The sequence below is a fragment of the Lissotriton vulgaris genome, chromosome 9 (assembly GCF_964263255.1).
Source record: "Lissotriton vulgaris chromosome 9, aLisVul1.2, whole genome shotgun sequence".
Taxonomy (NCBI): Eukaryota; Metazoa; Chordata; class Amphibia; order Caudata; family Salamandridae; genus Lissotriton; species Lissotriton vulgaris.
This window is the reverse complement of record NC_141697.1, coordinates 497,034,524-497,050,896: the sequence shown is the minus strand read 5'-3', so window position 1 is coordinate 497,050,896 and position 16,373 is coordinate 497,034,524. Positions and strand designations below refer to the sequence as shown.

At 41.0% G+C, this 16,373-nt stretch overlaps 1 protein-coding gene across 1 annotated transcript in view; it reads right to left on the bottom strand.

Annotated features, from left to right (window-relative positions):
• Positions 1-16,373, bottom strand: part of C9H14orf39 (chromosome 9 C14orf39 homolog) — a 1,344,786-nt gene that overhangs the window by 334,489 nt on the left and 993,924 nt on the right. Inside the window, exons 11-12 of the mRNA XM_086939475.1 lie at positions 11,214-11,299; positions 11,056-11,114 (exon numbers count right to left, since the gene is read on the bottom strand). Of these exons, the coding sequence (XP_086795601.1) occupies positions 11,056-11,114; positions 11,214-11,299 (145 nt within the window). The remainder of the gene's footprint in view (positions 1-11,055; positions 11,115-11,213; positions 11,300-16,373) is intronic.

The window sequence follows — 16,373 nt, the reverse complement described above, 5'->3', positions numbered from 1 at the left end:
GAGCACCAGGCTGCAGTGGACTTTGTGGTCCCAAAGTTCCAGAATGCAGAGTGAGGAACCTGCGCACTCCTAAACAGGCAGTTGGTATGCTGTGGCTGAAATGTATGGAATAAACCTGATGCTTCTCTTCACTCTCCAGTCTGCTTATTACGCAGCCCTTTTATCTTGCACTGGACACTGGCAATACAGACAGGATACCATGCGTGCTGTTACAACACAAGTGTTAACACGCTTGCATTTACCACACATATTTCTTTACCTGATCATTCCGTTTTCATGCATCCCTTTACAATGATTCTCGTTGTAAAGGCATATGTGTAGTAAAGGCAGTATTTGCTCCAGACTCACAGCAAATGGGCGGGGATGGAGGTGATGGAGACTTGGAAGGACTTCCTGCCCGGAAGATATTGTGAGGAACGGGAAGGATCGGGATGCAGATTGGTGAGTAGTTACGGACAGGGCTGGGCTTGTTTTTAGAGCCCGGTACCGGGTTTTAGGGCTCAAGGTGGGTGGTAGGGGCAGTTTTTAGGGCTGAGGGCTGGTTTTAGGGCTTAGGGAGGGGGGCTGGAGTGTTTTTAGGACGGGAAGGCTTGTCGTAGGGCTCAGGTCTGGAGATAGGGCAGTTTTCAGAGCTGGAGGCCGGGTTTTTGCTCTCAGGGTGTGGGGTCGGGTAGTATTTAAAGCCGGGGCTGGTTTTAGGGCTCGGGATTGGGTGTTTTTAGGGCTGTTGTTAGCATAGTTTTAGGGTTAGGGGCCAGTTATAGGGCTCAGGGTGAGGGGTTCGGGTGTTTTATAGGTTTTAGGGCTGGATTCAGATTTTAGGGCTCAGGATAGGGGGCTGTGGCCTTACCTTTCCCATGCAAATGTCTTTAGTAAGCATGTGTTTACAACAACATTTGTTGTAAAGACATGCATGGTAAAGACGCAGTTGTGGTAAAGACCGCATTGTTTAGGCATGCATTGTTATTGCATGCATGGTTACGTCATGCGACCCATCAACACGCACTTGATGCAGCAGTAAGATGGAGTGTGGCCACTCTCAGGAACTGAAGGGCATACATGGTGGTTTCCTAGTTACAGAACTGAGTCCAGGATCATTGTGTCAAACTGACTCTAGGACATACTGAGTACTTTTGCTGATGTTAGAGTTATTGACTTGGGAAAGAAACTGTGTGCCAGAGAGATGTAGTGATTTCAACCTCCGCTGAGGGAGTAAACAATTAGAAAGAAAGATGACTTCCCCACCCCGCTTTCTGCTTCTGATGTCAGTGTCAAGGGCATGCGGTTTTCTGTGGTGGGTGCACACTACATGAGTAATCCCCTCCTTTTAGACAGCCAGACCTAAGCAGCTATGAACTGAAGGGAGTATGTTTGATGCTTGTACACACAGCAATGAACTGTTGTGAGCGTGAGCGATGTACGCTGAGCTAGAGAACTGATGCCAAACTCAAGCAGCTATGAATTATTGTGAGCATGAGGGGTGAGCGCTTGGCATGGAAATTCACCACAGTTAAATCACTTGCAGAAATATGAGGAAAATGTAGGCACCTAAGAACCTGAATTAGGGTCTCACTCCAGTAGAACTGTTCACCTTCCTTAAGTCTGTCTTCAAGGTGCAAGTGGCATCCTTGTTCCAGTGGGGTTCTGTGTAAGTGTGGAGGGAGGAGCATCTGCAAGAAGTATTGGGAAGACTTTTTGTGGTATGCCACCTACTGCCCGGAGTTTGCTGGATTTTGAAATCAGCCTGCTAGGTCACCTTGACTCTGAGTTGGGCTTCAGAGCATTTTCCTGTCTAAACAGAGCCAACACCACCTTGAGGCAGTTGAGGTAACCACACTAATGGTGGCAGTAATGAAAAGAAGACAGAAACGCAGTGTGTGAATACATTTTGCTTTTCAATATACTGAGACACCTAAGCCCCTGTTTGGTTGTGAGGGTAGAGGGGGAAGAGAAAGTGGGGTGGGAGATATTTATGTGATATCAAAATGAAGAAGTGAGTATGCAGAATGTTACTCTTCCCCATTATTTTTAAAGTGCCCTGGGGAACCACAATTGAAGTGGAACAAGTGGAAAAAAGTCTTTAACAATTATTCCATAGTTTGTGGGCCCAATTGGGTCTAGGAAGGAAGATAGCACTACTATAACATTGTTTAGGAACAGAGGGACAAGGTATCCTAGAGCACCTACCTGATCTGAGTGCTAATGAGTCCAGGTGGAAATACGCATAAATAAGTGAGATAATAATTTCCTTTTTAATATCAGGACAATCATTATCATTTTGGGAAGCGCTTACAAAAGGAAGGAGAAACAGTAGAGGAATTTGTGTCTGAGTTGAGTAAATTGACAGCCTCAGGTAAGTTTGAAGCAACAAATGACGAATGCACTAGGGACCAATTTTTGTTCAATTATAAAATCGAAAGGATAAGGGAGGAACTTTGACTAAAAAATGATCCTCTCTTAGAGGCATGTGTTGATTGTGGCAATACAAGTAGAGCACATGATGAGATGTGTAAAAGAAATGAATCAAGACACCAATAGTAAGGAAAATTCACAAATAGACTGGTATGAGAAAAATGAGGTACAAAAATGAAGTGTACGCCTATGACAAAGGACAGGAGTGATCGTGCCTTCAAGGAGCAATGCTACAGATGTGGGAGAGTTAGCCACATGGCGAAGAATAAGCAATGCCCAGCAATGAAAGCTGTATTTAAGAAGTATGGGAAGACAGGATATTTCATTAGATGCTGTAGTAGTAGCTCTGGTAGCAAGAAACCTGAGAAACAAGGTGTGCCTTAGGTGTGCAAAGAAATTGTACTGCTGATGACTGATGGAGAGGCTAGCAACCCCAAAGATGTGGTAAAAGTAGAAAACCTTGAGGTTGTGGTCATGTTTGATTCATTCTCTAGACTAAAAATAATTTCAGAGGGGGAAATACATTAAGCTACACAAAATGGATATACACGCATGAGGGTATGATTGTCAGCCAATAAAGATAATAGGATATTTTGTAGGAAAGATCAAGTATAAAAACAGATGTGGAGTATGCAAGGTTTATGTGCAATGTAAAGGAGATAACATTTTAGGATGGCTAGCACAAAAAAGCATAGGAGTTAAATTGTATCCCAATGCTGAAACTCGGATACTGATCCGTAATGCTAGCAAGGATGTAGAGGTGGGATCTGATTTTGCGCAAGAATATTCTGATGTGCTCACAGAAACATTAGGTTGTCTCAAACAATATGTCCACAAGATAAAAATTAAAGAGAAAACAGTTCTAGTGTGAGCAAAAGTATGTAGTCTTCTCTTGAGTTCGAAAATTGTGCAAACTCTATGTAATAGAACCAGTGGAAGCAACTGAATGGTTAGCACCAATTGTGGTGGCAAGACAAGCAGACTGTGTGTTGAACTTAGGGCACTCAACAAAGAGGTAGTTGTTGATAAGTTCCCTTTGCCAAACATAACAAAGATTATCACAACTGTAGCTGGAGCAATTCTCTTCTCCACATTAGATCTAACATCCACCTATTACCGGAACCATCTACACCCACCCCTCATAAGATAACTACTTTCAACACACTCATGGGGGTATACAAATTTAGATGCATGCCATTCGGACTGGTAACAGCAGTGTCAATCTTTCAGAGAGCCATGTCGAATATACTGTCTGGAATCCCAGAGGTGTTCTGTTATCAGGATGTTGTGCTGAAATTTGGGAACTCTCAGGCACAACATAATGAAACACTTAGGGCCTGGTTTAGCTCTTGTCGGTAATAGTCTCGCCATTACTATTTTATGGATTCACCCCATACCTACTTGACAGGCCCCCTGCTCTATTTAGATGTTGGTGGGTCCATGGACGAAAGACCGCCGGAGTCCCACCGACTCTGCCAGGAATTCTCACCCATGTCAATGGCGCCATAGGCAGAAGCGGCTGTCAGCAGGAGTCCAACCAAGATGACTGTCATGCTAATAATTATGTGGCTTTCCGTCAAGGCAACTGTGACTTTGAGTTGGCGGAATGGAAGGGAATGAGGTAAGAACATACCTTTTTAACTGTTTTCCACTTCCGTTTCTATTTTGAACCCCATCGTCCAGGTCCCTTATTTGCTGCTATGACTCCACAACGACGCCAAATGACTCTCTTGTCAAAGGATCTAAAGTAAGCAACTTTTACAATTGTCTTAGTATGAAACATATGTTGACAATTGCTGTAGCCTCATGTATTTTTGGAATTGCTCTTGCAGTCAATGTTTTCTTATGTGTAATGCAGTAGTGTTAGTTTTCCTACTTATCAAGATAAACTAAACACACCTGTATTGATACTTAAAAAAAAGATCGTGGTTTTGGTGGTTGAGGGTGTGCATTCAATAGTGTGTGCATGTTGTTTGTGTTGCATGAAATATGTAACAAAAAGGGACATAGCACATTTGCCCATATAACATATATGTGTATTGACTTGAAAATAAGTTACACTTACCAGCCTATACTCCACCAGGCACTCACTCCATTAGGAATACCCCTGCCAGCACACCGGGGACATCTAAATCAGCTCATTGGAATACCACCAAGCTAATGGCGATGGAGCCAACAGAGCCTGCACTCATCTAAATATGCCGGGCAGGTCTACTCAACAGAGTTCTTGAAATCACAGCCACAGAGGGGCATCAGGAGTACCTCCAAAATCTTAATCAGGCCCTTAGACAAGTTTTGGGCCGATTCAAAGAGTATGGCCTGAAATAAACTATCTTGGGCATAAATGTACTTCTAAAAGGGGTACTATCCAAAGCAGATCTGGTTAACACCATAATGAAATTAGTGGCACCCAAAATCGAAGACGAGTTGAGATCCTTTTTTGGAATTATAGAATTTTATAGTAAATTAATCAGCAATTTTGCTAGTTAAAATTACCATATGCGTAAACTGTTGAAAAATAGGATAATCTTTGAGTGGGATGAGCATTGAAGGAGAGAATTTAAAGATGTTAAGAATGCTCTGATCACTGCACCAAACTTGAACACGTTTGTTCCAGGAATAAAAATTATCTTTACCAGAGGTGGGTGGTAATTTTACCAGGGAGGGGCCCACATGCACACATACACATCACTCAGACCCATGCATGAACACAAGCACACACACCCACTCACAACACTAACTAGGGTTGGGATCTCTGAAGTTTGTCAACACCCCCACACCCACAAAGACCATGTTCAAGTTTAAAACAGATCACACGCCACTTAAGAAGGCAATAAAAGGAATGGTGGCAATTTTTAGTAGATTTAAAAAAGTGGTCATTAATCTACAAGAGTACACATTTGATGTAGTGGAAATCTGAGAAAAATATCTTTAGTGAAAAAAGGGAGATGTGTGGTATCTTTCCATCACCTATGTCACTTGCAAGGTAGAAGATACCAGAACACTGTAGAAGAGACTAGATTAGTGAAACCTTGTGGTCACAAAGTTCTAGAACAGGGGTCTTCAAACTGTGGGGCGAGACCCCCAGGGGGGCCGTGGAGCGATGCAAAGGGGGTCGCGCCTTCACAGTGCCTCCAGGGCTTCAGCCCCCCTCCTCTCCCCATCCTGTGTTTCAGCCCGGGCTGATGGAGTGCAGCTCGCGCTCCTGGGGCCTCGGCTGGGCAGTGTCTGGAGTCTTATCTCCGGCCAGTTTTTCACAGGTCTTTAGATACCATTAGCATATTTACATGCCTTTGTTAACTGATTACCAAAGCTTAGTTTTTTTATGGTTCCAGTACCCCCTGGGCCCCCACTCTGCCTATTCTTTACATTTGTATTTTTACACTTACTGCTGTAGTGTGAGAATGCATTTAATGAAAAGTTAAAGATCCTGCAGAGACCTGCTCTTGACACTAAATTGAGTTATAAAAAGTATGTATTAATTAGTGATGTGACTTTTCTGTCTTTATTTTCTTTAATTATTAGTCATGGATCATTGAGGCATCCCGAGAACACAATTAAAAGTGCTTTCTATTTATATTTGCTGTATAAGTATTCACAGATAAGTGCAAAAAATACAGATGTAGGTGACTGCTTATTTCTGGGCCATCAAAATTGAATGAGCTGGTAACCCTAATCATTAGACTGGAAGTTTGTTGCAGGATCAGCATATTATTTATTTCTTCCACCCTCAAACCCTGATTAATGCCATTATAGTAATAGTTTAACTTATATCTGAAACCCTACGCTTCAAGTTTCTGGGAATGCACCCTGCTTTCAAACTACTCACTTCTCATTATCGCCTTCACTTTCACGTTCACCCTGCACTCCCAGCGATCACAATGCACTCACACTTATCACAATGCACACACACTGGTCACAATGCACTCATAGCGATCACCATGCACTCACAGCGATCACAATGCACTCACACTGATCACCATGCACTCACACTATTCACCCGCTCACCCTGCACTCACACTGATCACCATGCACTCACAACATTCACCCGTTCACCCTGCTCTCACAGTGATCACTCTGCACTAAAAATGTGCTTGCATTGTTCACTCTGTACCTCACCTTGCAGTCACACGAGCACACTTCTCACCCTGCACTCATGTGACACTCCACTCACCTGTCCCACCCCCCTTACTGCTCAACCTGTAGCTCACTCAAACAAGGCCATCACTAACCATGCACTAATTCGTCCCTCTCTGCACTTACATATGGTCATCTCACTTACACTTACCCTGCAGTCACTCCTTTTACCATACTCTCACACTGTTGCATTGCTCACCGTGCAGTCACATGGGCACTCTTGTCACCCACACAGTGCAGAAGGTTAAAGTGCCTGGTATAAAGAAGATGTACCATGCACATCACAGAACTGAGTGTGAGTAAACTATGAGTAGCGCTATAAAAAAATGAAATGTTTGTCCGACAGGTGCTATAGAGAGATGAGGTGTATTGTTGGTGAGTGGTAGTAAGGGAATTCATGGAGAAGGTGGAAAGACTGTTGCACTGTGTGCGACCAGTGCTTGGACAAGCTCTGGCTGGGAGTGATACCCCCCCGCCTCCCCCCCCCCAGAAGTTCGGGTCTAGTGGATCCCCTGCTTCTGCCTATTATTTACATTTGTAGTGCGCTACTGTTAGCAAAAGGTGTCCTGGGGCTAATAACCATCTGCCTGCAATGTGAGAGAGGGATCCAGGGTTGGGAGAGGAGAGAAGAGAGGGACGGAAGTAGGCGGGTGAGAGGAAAGGGACTTGGGTACGCTGCTTAACTCTGCACAAGACCACCACGGTTTGAATGCACCCTTGCTGCTCCCGGCCGTGGCCAGTTGAGCTTCTGATGTGGCAGCGCGAATTCCAGCAGATTGGGAGGCCCTTCACAGAGGTTGACTAGACATCTTTCTGATTTTAATTGCTGCATTTTGGTTATAAACTGGTACTGATGGGGTGAAATCTTTCCTCAGTATTACTGTGTTTCAAAATAATTCTAAATAATAAAGCAATGCTAACCCAAAATACGCAGCATCACAGAACATTATTTACATTTTCTACTCACACAATTTAGTGGAGCCTGCCGCATAATTTGGTCCTCACCTTCCTCATAACCTAGAGGTTTAGAAATTTATGTCAGGAGGGGGTCCTTACGCTTGAAAATGTTGACAGGGGGGGTCTCGGCATCCAAAAGTTTGAAGACCTCTGTTCTAGAATGTAGAGTGAGGAACCTGCTGGCTCCTGAACTGGCCGTTGGTATGCTGTGGCTGAGATTTATATAATAAACCTGATGCTTCTCTTCACTCTTTGGTCTGCTTATTACGCAATCCTTTTTATCTTGCATTGGACCATATGCCATGCTTACCAGTCACTCTTCTGGGCCATTTAATCGAAAAGAGACTTGATCAGTGGAACCTTGTTGTCACGAAGAATGTAGAGTGAGGAACCTGTGTGCTCCTGAACAGGCCCTTGGTATTCTGTGGCTGAGATGTAGAGAATAAACATGATGCTTCTCTTCACTCTTTGATATACTTATTGTGCAATCCTTATATTTAGCATTGGACAATATGCCATGCTTACCATTCACTCTTCTGGTCCATTTAGTAAGAGATCCAGAGTCCTTGGCTGCCACAGATAAGGTCAATTAAATAAAATCAGGGTTCCTAAATGCCTACAAGCAGCTCCATACCTCCAAGACTTACACTGTAAAACAAACACAACACACCAGCCCTCCTCAGGAAAATAATGGGGAAAGAGTTTCCTCCACAAATCTTTATCTATTAGCACTAGCTAATCAGGCTTACATACATTGGTCCCTATAAAGTGGAAAAGGCAACAAAACTACTGTGCTCTTGAGATGGCTCCTATCTCATATTCAAATTCATCTAATTTTTCATGAGCCCTCCTCAAACTAGTTACCCGTTTGTCCATTTACTCTAGAATAACCACAGTTCCTTGGCAGTGGGACCCTAGCAAGAATAAGGGGCATCCTTTTTATGACATTCCCATAACAGGGGTTCTCCATTACAGTATCCAGTACATTAGAAGAGGCATGGACTCAAGGAAAGTACCTTGATATTTGCAAGAAATGCATTTCCTCCATTTTTAATCTGTTCCCTGAATGTCAATTACACCCTTGAATCAAAGTTTTGGGTTGGTAGGAGAGTAACTGTCTAGGACTGGACACAGATAAAATCTGTTGAGTATCCTTTTAAATTGCATGAGGAAAGGCAGACTCCTCCCAGTAGCCACTGTGTCACCCTACACAGAATGATATATGTGATGGGTGTCCAGTGTCTTATTTAGAGAGTAATATTTAGGAGGAAAAACTTGCAAACATTTGGCACTCTTATGAATCTTGACTGAAGATGAAGGTAACACTGGAGAAATCAGCAAGGCACCAAACTCTTCCTATCATCAAGAAGTAAAAAAAAAACAGACTAGAGCCAAGAGAGGATTCCACGAGGAAAACTATCCAACCTACTTCAAGCAAAAATGAGGGTGTAAAATAGAAGTAAAGGGGAAGACCAAGGGGAGAAATCGGAGAATGAAATGCACTGCAATCCAACTTTCTCTTGTAAGAGGTGTTTTATGTAAGTAAAGAGATTCTGCGACATCTTGGAATTGGAAATTCTAACCTTCTCTAATGGACCGACCACCATCTTGGAAAAGCTTATTTATAGGATTGAGTCTGTCCATTTCCAGTGCTCATGGAATACATTCAAATATGAAGAGGGCCGGCAGACAGCAGGTTGCAGAAAACTCCTGTGGTTTATTTTGAAAAAAGTAAACTTTATGATCGTAATGTAAGGTGTTAAAGCCTAAAAGGATTATGACTTCTTCATAGCATTACATATTCAAATGAAAACATGAATATATGAACTAGAAGCACACTATCAAATCAATCAAATGAATGTAATGCTCAATAATGACAATAAATGCAGCTGTTATTTCAAATGAACAGCTTTTATAGCCTAAGCAAATGAATAAGTGCACAATAATGAGTGGCTCCCAAAAGCATGTACCTCAAATTACATGACACTATATACCTGTAATCCTCTAGCGCCATGAAAAGGAAGGCCGTCTTTGTCAAGGAGCAAAGGCACGGAAGGGTGATTCCAGAGGTAACTTGCCTATGTGACAGGGCAAGGTAAATACTAGGTTACTCAAAGTATAAATGTGGTTTACAGTGCTATAGAGGACAGGAGACAGACAAAAACGAGGTTTGACCAAAGTAAGGGATGCACTTGCATATGACAAGAAGTCTCTTAGTAGCTTAGGGAACACTCTTTGGATTGACACCAGTAGATTGCTCTTAACAAGAGTACTACTGTGAAGTCATAGTTGGGGGGCCTGCTGCTATAGAGACAGTGGTACCCAGTGCAAGGTGGACTGCATCTGGTAACAAGACTAGACAGGTAAGACTTCAAATGACATGACTGCAGCAACAGAAGTCTTTCCCTTACCTGATAGGAATGGAGACCAAATTTGCTTACGGACTGCAACAGACAGTGGGCTGTATTTGAAACTGAACAGAAAATCCTAATGAAAAGAATAACCAGAATACAGGCCAGACAAGACAACAAGGAGACAGGGTGAAAACCCGTACAAAGAATTATGAACCTTGATTCAGAAATAAGAAAAAACAGGAATATAGTGATCAGGAGCAGGTTGTACCGAACAGGCACTGGTATAAGTAATGCACTTCTGATGTATGGAAACAGGAACTAGGATTCAGAACAAGGACCATGAGGATGTACCAAACAGGCCCTGTATCAAGTAGGGACCTGCTGGTACATGGAACAACACAGGAATTCAGAACAAGGACAGAACAGTAAATCAGAACAAGGAAGCAAAGAGAAACGCTGCTAACTTAGCCAATACATGTTCAGAAGACCAACAGGGAAAACACACACATCAGGATATCAGGGCAGAAAGGATAGACAAAAAGAAAGGTGAGACTGCGAAGTAAGAAAAACACATAAGGCACAATACTGCACAGGGTATCCACAGAAAAGAAGGACACGTCAAGCAGCACTAACAGGAATCAGAACTCTTCTCAGGTTTCAATAAAGCTTGGAAATGGAATGGAATTGATAAATTGAATATTATATGGAATCTGGTGTAGATCTTATTATCAAAAGGATCTAGAAAGTCTTTGAATGAACATTGAGGGGTAGCACAGGTTCTAAACTAGCGTTTATGGTGGAAGCAAGCTGAAAAAAGGTCTTCAAGTAGTGTCACCCAATGGCAGGATCAAAGGAGAGCGCTTGTGACAGAGCAGTGTACGTCAGGCTTCACTGACTGCATGACATCAAAATTGTTTCCAAATGGTATCTCTGTCAAGCAGTATGTCCAAGATCTTGGATTGTACCTTGGCTCGGAAATCAGTGGACTTTAACCAGCCCTTTCTTCTAAGTACTGCAGTTCCTGCTAATTGAAAGAAGGCTGCATTTATGACGGTCATAGTCAAATCTATTATAGCATCACTCTTTTTTGTGACTTGAACTCTCATTTTAAATGAATTTTTCCTCCAGGATAAATTGGAAAATAGTGCGATAAAATGACTGTGAATAATAAATAACAATAACTTTAAATACGTACTTGTTTCAGATGTTCGATGATCGACCCTCTTGTTTGTTTGCTTTTGAGGCATGGACAGTCTACAAAAAGAAATTGATAGGTATAGCTTGAATCTGACATTTCAAAAGGTCAGCTAGCAGCCACACACACATATACTTTCTGTTACTATAATTTATTACCTAAATTGCATGTGAGATTGCAAATGTGCTATTGTAGGGACTTGTGCATGCTCTGGGCGCTTGTTCACTGCGGTGTCAGGACGTTTCTAAAATAAATCAAACAATTCAAAAGTTCAAAGCTACTGTTTCAGCAATATTTATTTACAAACATTGACCACTGCATATTCTGTCATAAATGTTTGAACAGGTAATGTTTAAAATTAGCTTTACAAGATTTATGCTCATTCAAAGTTTAAATCTCAAGTACGTTTTCGTATAGGTTACTACCATTGAACCTCCCCTCAAGTTAAGCAGCACTATATTTACTTAATGAAAAATATATAATTAGATATGTACTTATCAGTTAAACATGAAAAAAGTAAATGATTTACAATTAAAGTAACAAAGCAGAAGCAAAACTTAGGGCCCGATTGCAAGTTCAGTGGTATTACAGCCGCACCACCTCGGTGGCGGTCCCAATAAGACTGCTGCAGCGGCAGTCTCCTGTCTGCAGTATTACGATGTTACCACTGGCCCAGAGGCGGCGCTTCTGACGGCAGGGGATATTTTATTATATGCATCTATGCATGTTAGTATATATTTTTTTAAGTTTAAAAAGATTTATTAGAACAAATATACCATGTAAAACATCAGTACAAAGTACAATTCACAATACTATGAGAAATAAAAGAAAGCAAAAAGATATATATTAAAAAAGAAAATGGAAAAACCTGTTAAGTACAATAAAAGTGTGAATTGCAAAGTGCACGAAATCCCCAAAAAAGGGGAAAACCTAATATCTATACTAAGAGAACATGCTTTTTTTAAATTTATGAGTAAGAAAAAAAAAGAGAAAAGGAAAGAAAGAAAAAGAAGGGAAAAGAGGAAGAAAGAGAAGAGAGAAGAAGAAACAGAGGAGAAAGAATAGAGAACAGAGAGGAAAAGTGAAAATAACATATTAATAACAGTAAGGCATATTATGTTACATGTTTGGAAAGAAAATCAGTTGGAGGTAACCATAACAAATCTCTTTTTATCAAAAGAGAGGTAGTTGTAGCATGGGCACGATCAAGTCTATGATGATGACATAGCAGGTTCCACCATGCAGTATAGGAGATATTTGAGGTATCTTTCCAGTTTGTAGTAATAATCTGCAGAGAGATGGCAATAAACAAGTCTATAAATTGACGAACAATATTAGAAACATTCCATATAGGGGAAGAACCACCTAAAAGAATTTAAGCAATATCAAAAGCGTGGTTGGAGACCAAAATATCATTCAGCTTACGCCATATACTTTTCCATAAGGAATTAACCAGGGGGCATTGGAAAACCATATGAAAAATATTACTATCAGGGTGAGTACAGGACCAGCATTGACTAGAATCAGAGGCATTAAACTTGAGAAGGTCAGCAGAGGTAAGGAAAAGTCGGTTATAAAAGAAATACAGAGTCTGAGTAGTGCTAGCTGAACGGGACACAGTATGACCAGATGGACTCCCAGACAGAAAAAGAAAAATCTTGTGCTAGATCCTTTTCCCAGGCAAGTTCTGTTTTGGATTTTAAACGATCAGGGATAGAGCGGGAGAGGATTTTCATAAATAGTAGCAGCTTTGAGTGTCGTGGTGAAATCTAAATGATGAGAGTCTGGTGGAGTATCAACCGAGAGAGAATTGCGGTATGAGATAAGGGAAGAAAAAGCTAGCTTAAAGTCCGGGAATTGGGAAGAATGCTTATTAGATATATGAAAGGACGAGCAAATATCTGAGAGATCCAGTAAAGAACCATGGGATAAAAGTTTATCAGCAAGCATAATACCTTTATCAATCCATTCCTTCCAAAAGAGAGCTTGATTATTAACTTTAAGGGAGTTATTATACCATAACGGTATGAGTGAATGCAAATGAGCTGGAGAGAAAGATGAGCGAAACAGTGAGAGGGAAAGTGCTCTGAAGAGTTTGAAAGTGGGTGAAAGGAAGCGTTTAGGAGGTTGAGATAAGTGAGTGGCAGCGAGGAAAGGGAAGGGAGAGAGTTGTGCCAACTCCAAGGTACTCCATGCAGTGATAGGAGGAGAGGATGAATCAGACAGAAATGGCCAAATTTGTTTTAAAGTGAAAGAAGAATGAAAATGAACAATATTCGGAAAGTTAACCCCTCCCAAGTGCTTCGGATGTTGAAGACGGGATAGAGATATCCTGGCTTTGCGATTGTTCCAAAGGAAACAAACAAAAAAGTAGGCGGGAAGAGAGATGGGTAACATAGAAAGATAGAAGTTAACAATGGGAAGAAGAATCATCTTATAGTGGACAGTCTACCCCACCAGGATAAAAACAATGGAGACCAACGTTCTATGAGAGAAGAGAACTTAGAAAGAATATCTTTGTGAATGAGTTTAATAGTGTCTTTAATCGAGTTAGCATACAGAACACCCAAACATTTGATGCCAATAGGATTTCATTCAAAGCCCGAGTCCTGAAACATATGTGGAAGACAATGCTTATTTAGGGGTAAAACTTCAGACTTATCAATATTTAGCTTATACCCAGAAACAGAGGAATACTCATTGAGTAAGGAAAAAAGGGCAGCTGGGGAAGTAGAAGGATTAGAAATGTAAAGTAAAATATCATAGGCATATGCAGTGAACTTAATATCCAGTGATTTATAAACAAAACCAGAGTAAGAAGTGGAGCACCGGATCTTTTCAAGAAAAGGTTCTAATGCTAAAATAAAAAGGAGGGGGGATAGAGGACAGCCCTGTCTGGTACCCCTATGTAAGGGGAAATAAGAAGACTGAGCACCATTAACCCATATAGAGGTGGAGGGGGCTGAATAGAGGAGTTGAATAAAATCAATGAAATGAGGACTGAAGCCGTGCCATCGTAAAGCCCCAAACATGAAATCCCAGTTAACCCTATCGAAAGCTTTCTCTGCATCAAGGGTGATGGCCGCAAGGGGGTCAGTCATCTTAGAAGCAAGATGAATTATATTGAGGAGTGTTCTAAAGTTATCTGTAAAGGACTACCTTTAACAAAACCGGATTGATAAACATTAATTAGATCTGGAACTACAGTGTTTAAACGAGAGGCCAACATTTTTGCATATATCTTGCAGTCTGTATTGATTAAAGAAATGGGTCTATAATTTTTGCAGAGCGAGGGATCTTTATCTTTTTTAGGGAGTAAACATAACATGGCCTGAGTAAAGGATCCTTTAGATTCTCCCATAGCGAGAAAGGAAGCTATCATGGAGGAGAGGTGAGGTATGAGATGTTTTTTAAATTGGAAATAAAATCGAACGGTAAAGCCATCGGGCCAGGAGACTTATCTTTGGGTAAAAGAGTGATTGCTTGCAAAATCTCTTGTTCAGAAACAGGAGCATCTAATGAGGAGAAATCAAGACCTGTGGATGAAGACTTGTGAATATCAAGAAAGAAGGAATGTATTTGAGAGCGGGATGGAGTCGATTCTGGGGTATATAGAGAGGAGTAGTATTGAACAAAACAAGAGAGAATCCTATCATCGGTACTATGGCGATTACTCTGTGAGTCGGTAATGATAGCTATGCTGGATTTTTGTTTCTTGATTTCTTTGTTGCGCCCACCATACATCCTAGAATTAAACTTCAAAAGGTGGTTACAGGCCGCTTCACAAGAAAATGTATTAAATCAGAGTTTTGCTTTAATAAGGGACGCAAGGGCATCTGGGGAATTAGATGTGTAAAAGAGGTGCCCTAAATCTTTAATCTGCTTAAGTATGTTGGAGGACTTGGATAGGGCTTGCTTCTTTTTGTGGGAAACAAAATCAATGATAAAACCTCTAGCCAAAGCTTTAAAAGCGTCCCAAACAAAATGAAATTGGGAAGAAGAGTTAAGATTATTATGAAAAAATGTATCTATAAATAAAGTAAATTGATCTATAAAGTGAGGGTCCAGAAGGAGAGAATTGTTAAAACGCCAGCGACGGGAGCTAAGGGTATGTGAAGCTAGATCAATATCAAGAATGACAGGGGCATGGTCGGAAATAAGAATGGAACCAATTTCAATATTTGTCATGAATTGAAAAATATGTTGAGTCAGGAAAATATAATCGATCCGGGAGTGTGATGCATGGAAAGGGGAAAAAAAAGGAAATTCCAAGGTATCAGGATGAGACAACCTCCAGGAGTCGATTAGACCTCTAGAAGAAATTGCTTTAGAAAAAGACTTTTGCATCTTGTTGGGAGTGTATCTGGTCTGAGACTTACACTCCAGGAAAGGGTCCAATAATTGATTGCAGTCACCACCAACAATTAGGTCAACATTTGATTGAGAGGATAAAAACTTAGAAAATTCATTCCAAAAAGTAAGGTCTATACCATTAGGACCGTATACATTGCAAAAAGATAATTCAGATTTATTGACTATAACATCTAAGTATAACCATCTACCGTCGGAGTCAGAGATCTCGTTGGTAAGTTGAACAGACAATGACTTGTGGAACAAAATAACAACACCATTCTTATTGTTGACCTAAGGTGAACAGAAAATTTCTCCCACCCACTGCTTGTGTAAAGAGGATAGGTCTTTTTGGGAAAGGTGCGTTTCCTGCAACATAGCAACCTGACATTTCAATCTTGCTAAGTGAGATAAAACTCTTTGCTTTTTCACCGGGTTTCGGAGACCCTTAACATTACAAGATATTACTCGAAGACCATTCATTTAAAGATTAGAGAGAAAAGTAAACAAAAAATTGAGAAAAAATAGGGAAGGAAAAAATACACTGCAACCAGGGAAGTAAAGCTCAGGAGAGAAAAGAGAGATAATTTGAAAAAGAGCAACGATCGTGAAGAAATGGAAAGCATAATTACCACAAATAAAAATAAAGAGTAGGTGAGAAATAGAGTAAATGGAAAGGAGGAAGCTAAGTCTAAAATTAAAAGCCAAGGGATAATGAAAAGAAGAAAGCAGAAATGAGTAACAGATGCCATACAGAGAAGAAAAGAGTAAGAAAGAGAGTGAACAGAAAAAGAGAGAGGTGGGAGAGCGGTAGGTGAGAAAAGAGAGGAACGGGAGACCAAAACTCCCCTGAGATGAAGTAAAAGAAAGAAAATGGCAAAAAGCCAAGGGGCTTCAGCCATACAGATCAAAAGCACGAAGAACAATAGAGTGAGAGCGGGAGCCGCAAAGGACAAACAGACGCACAA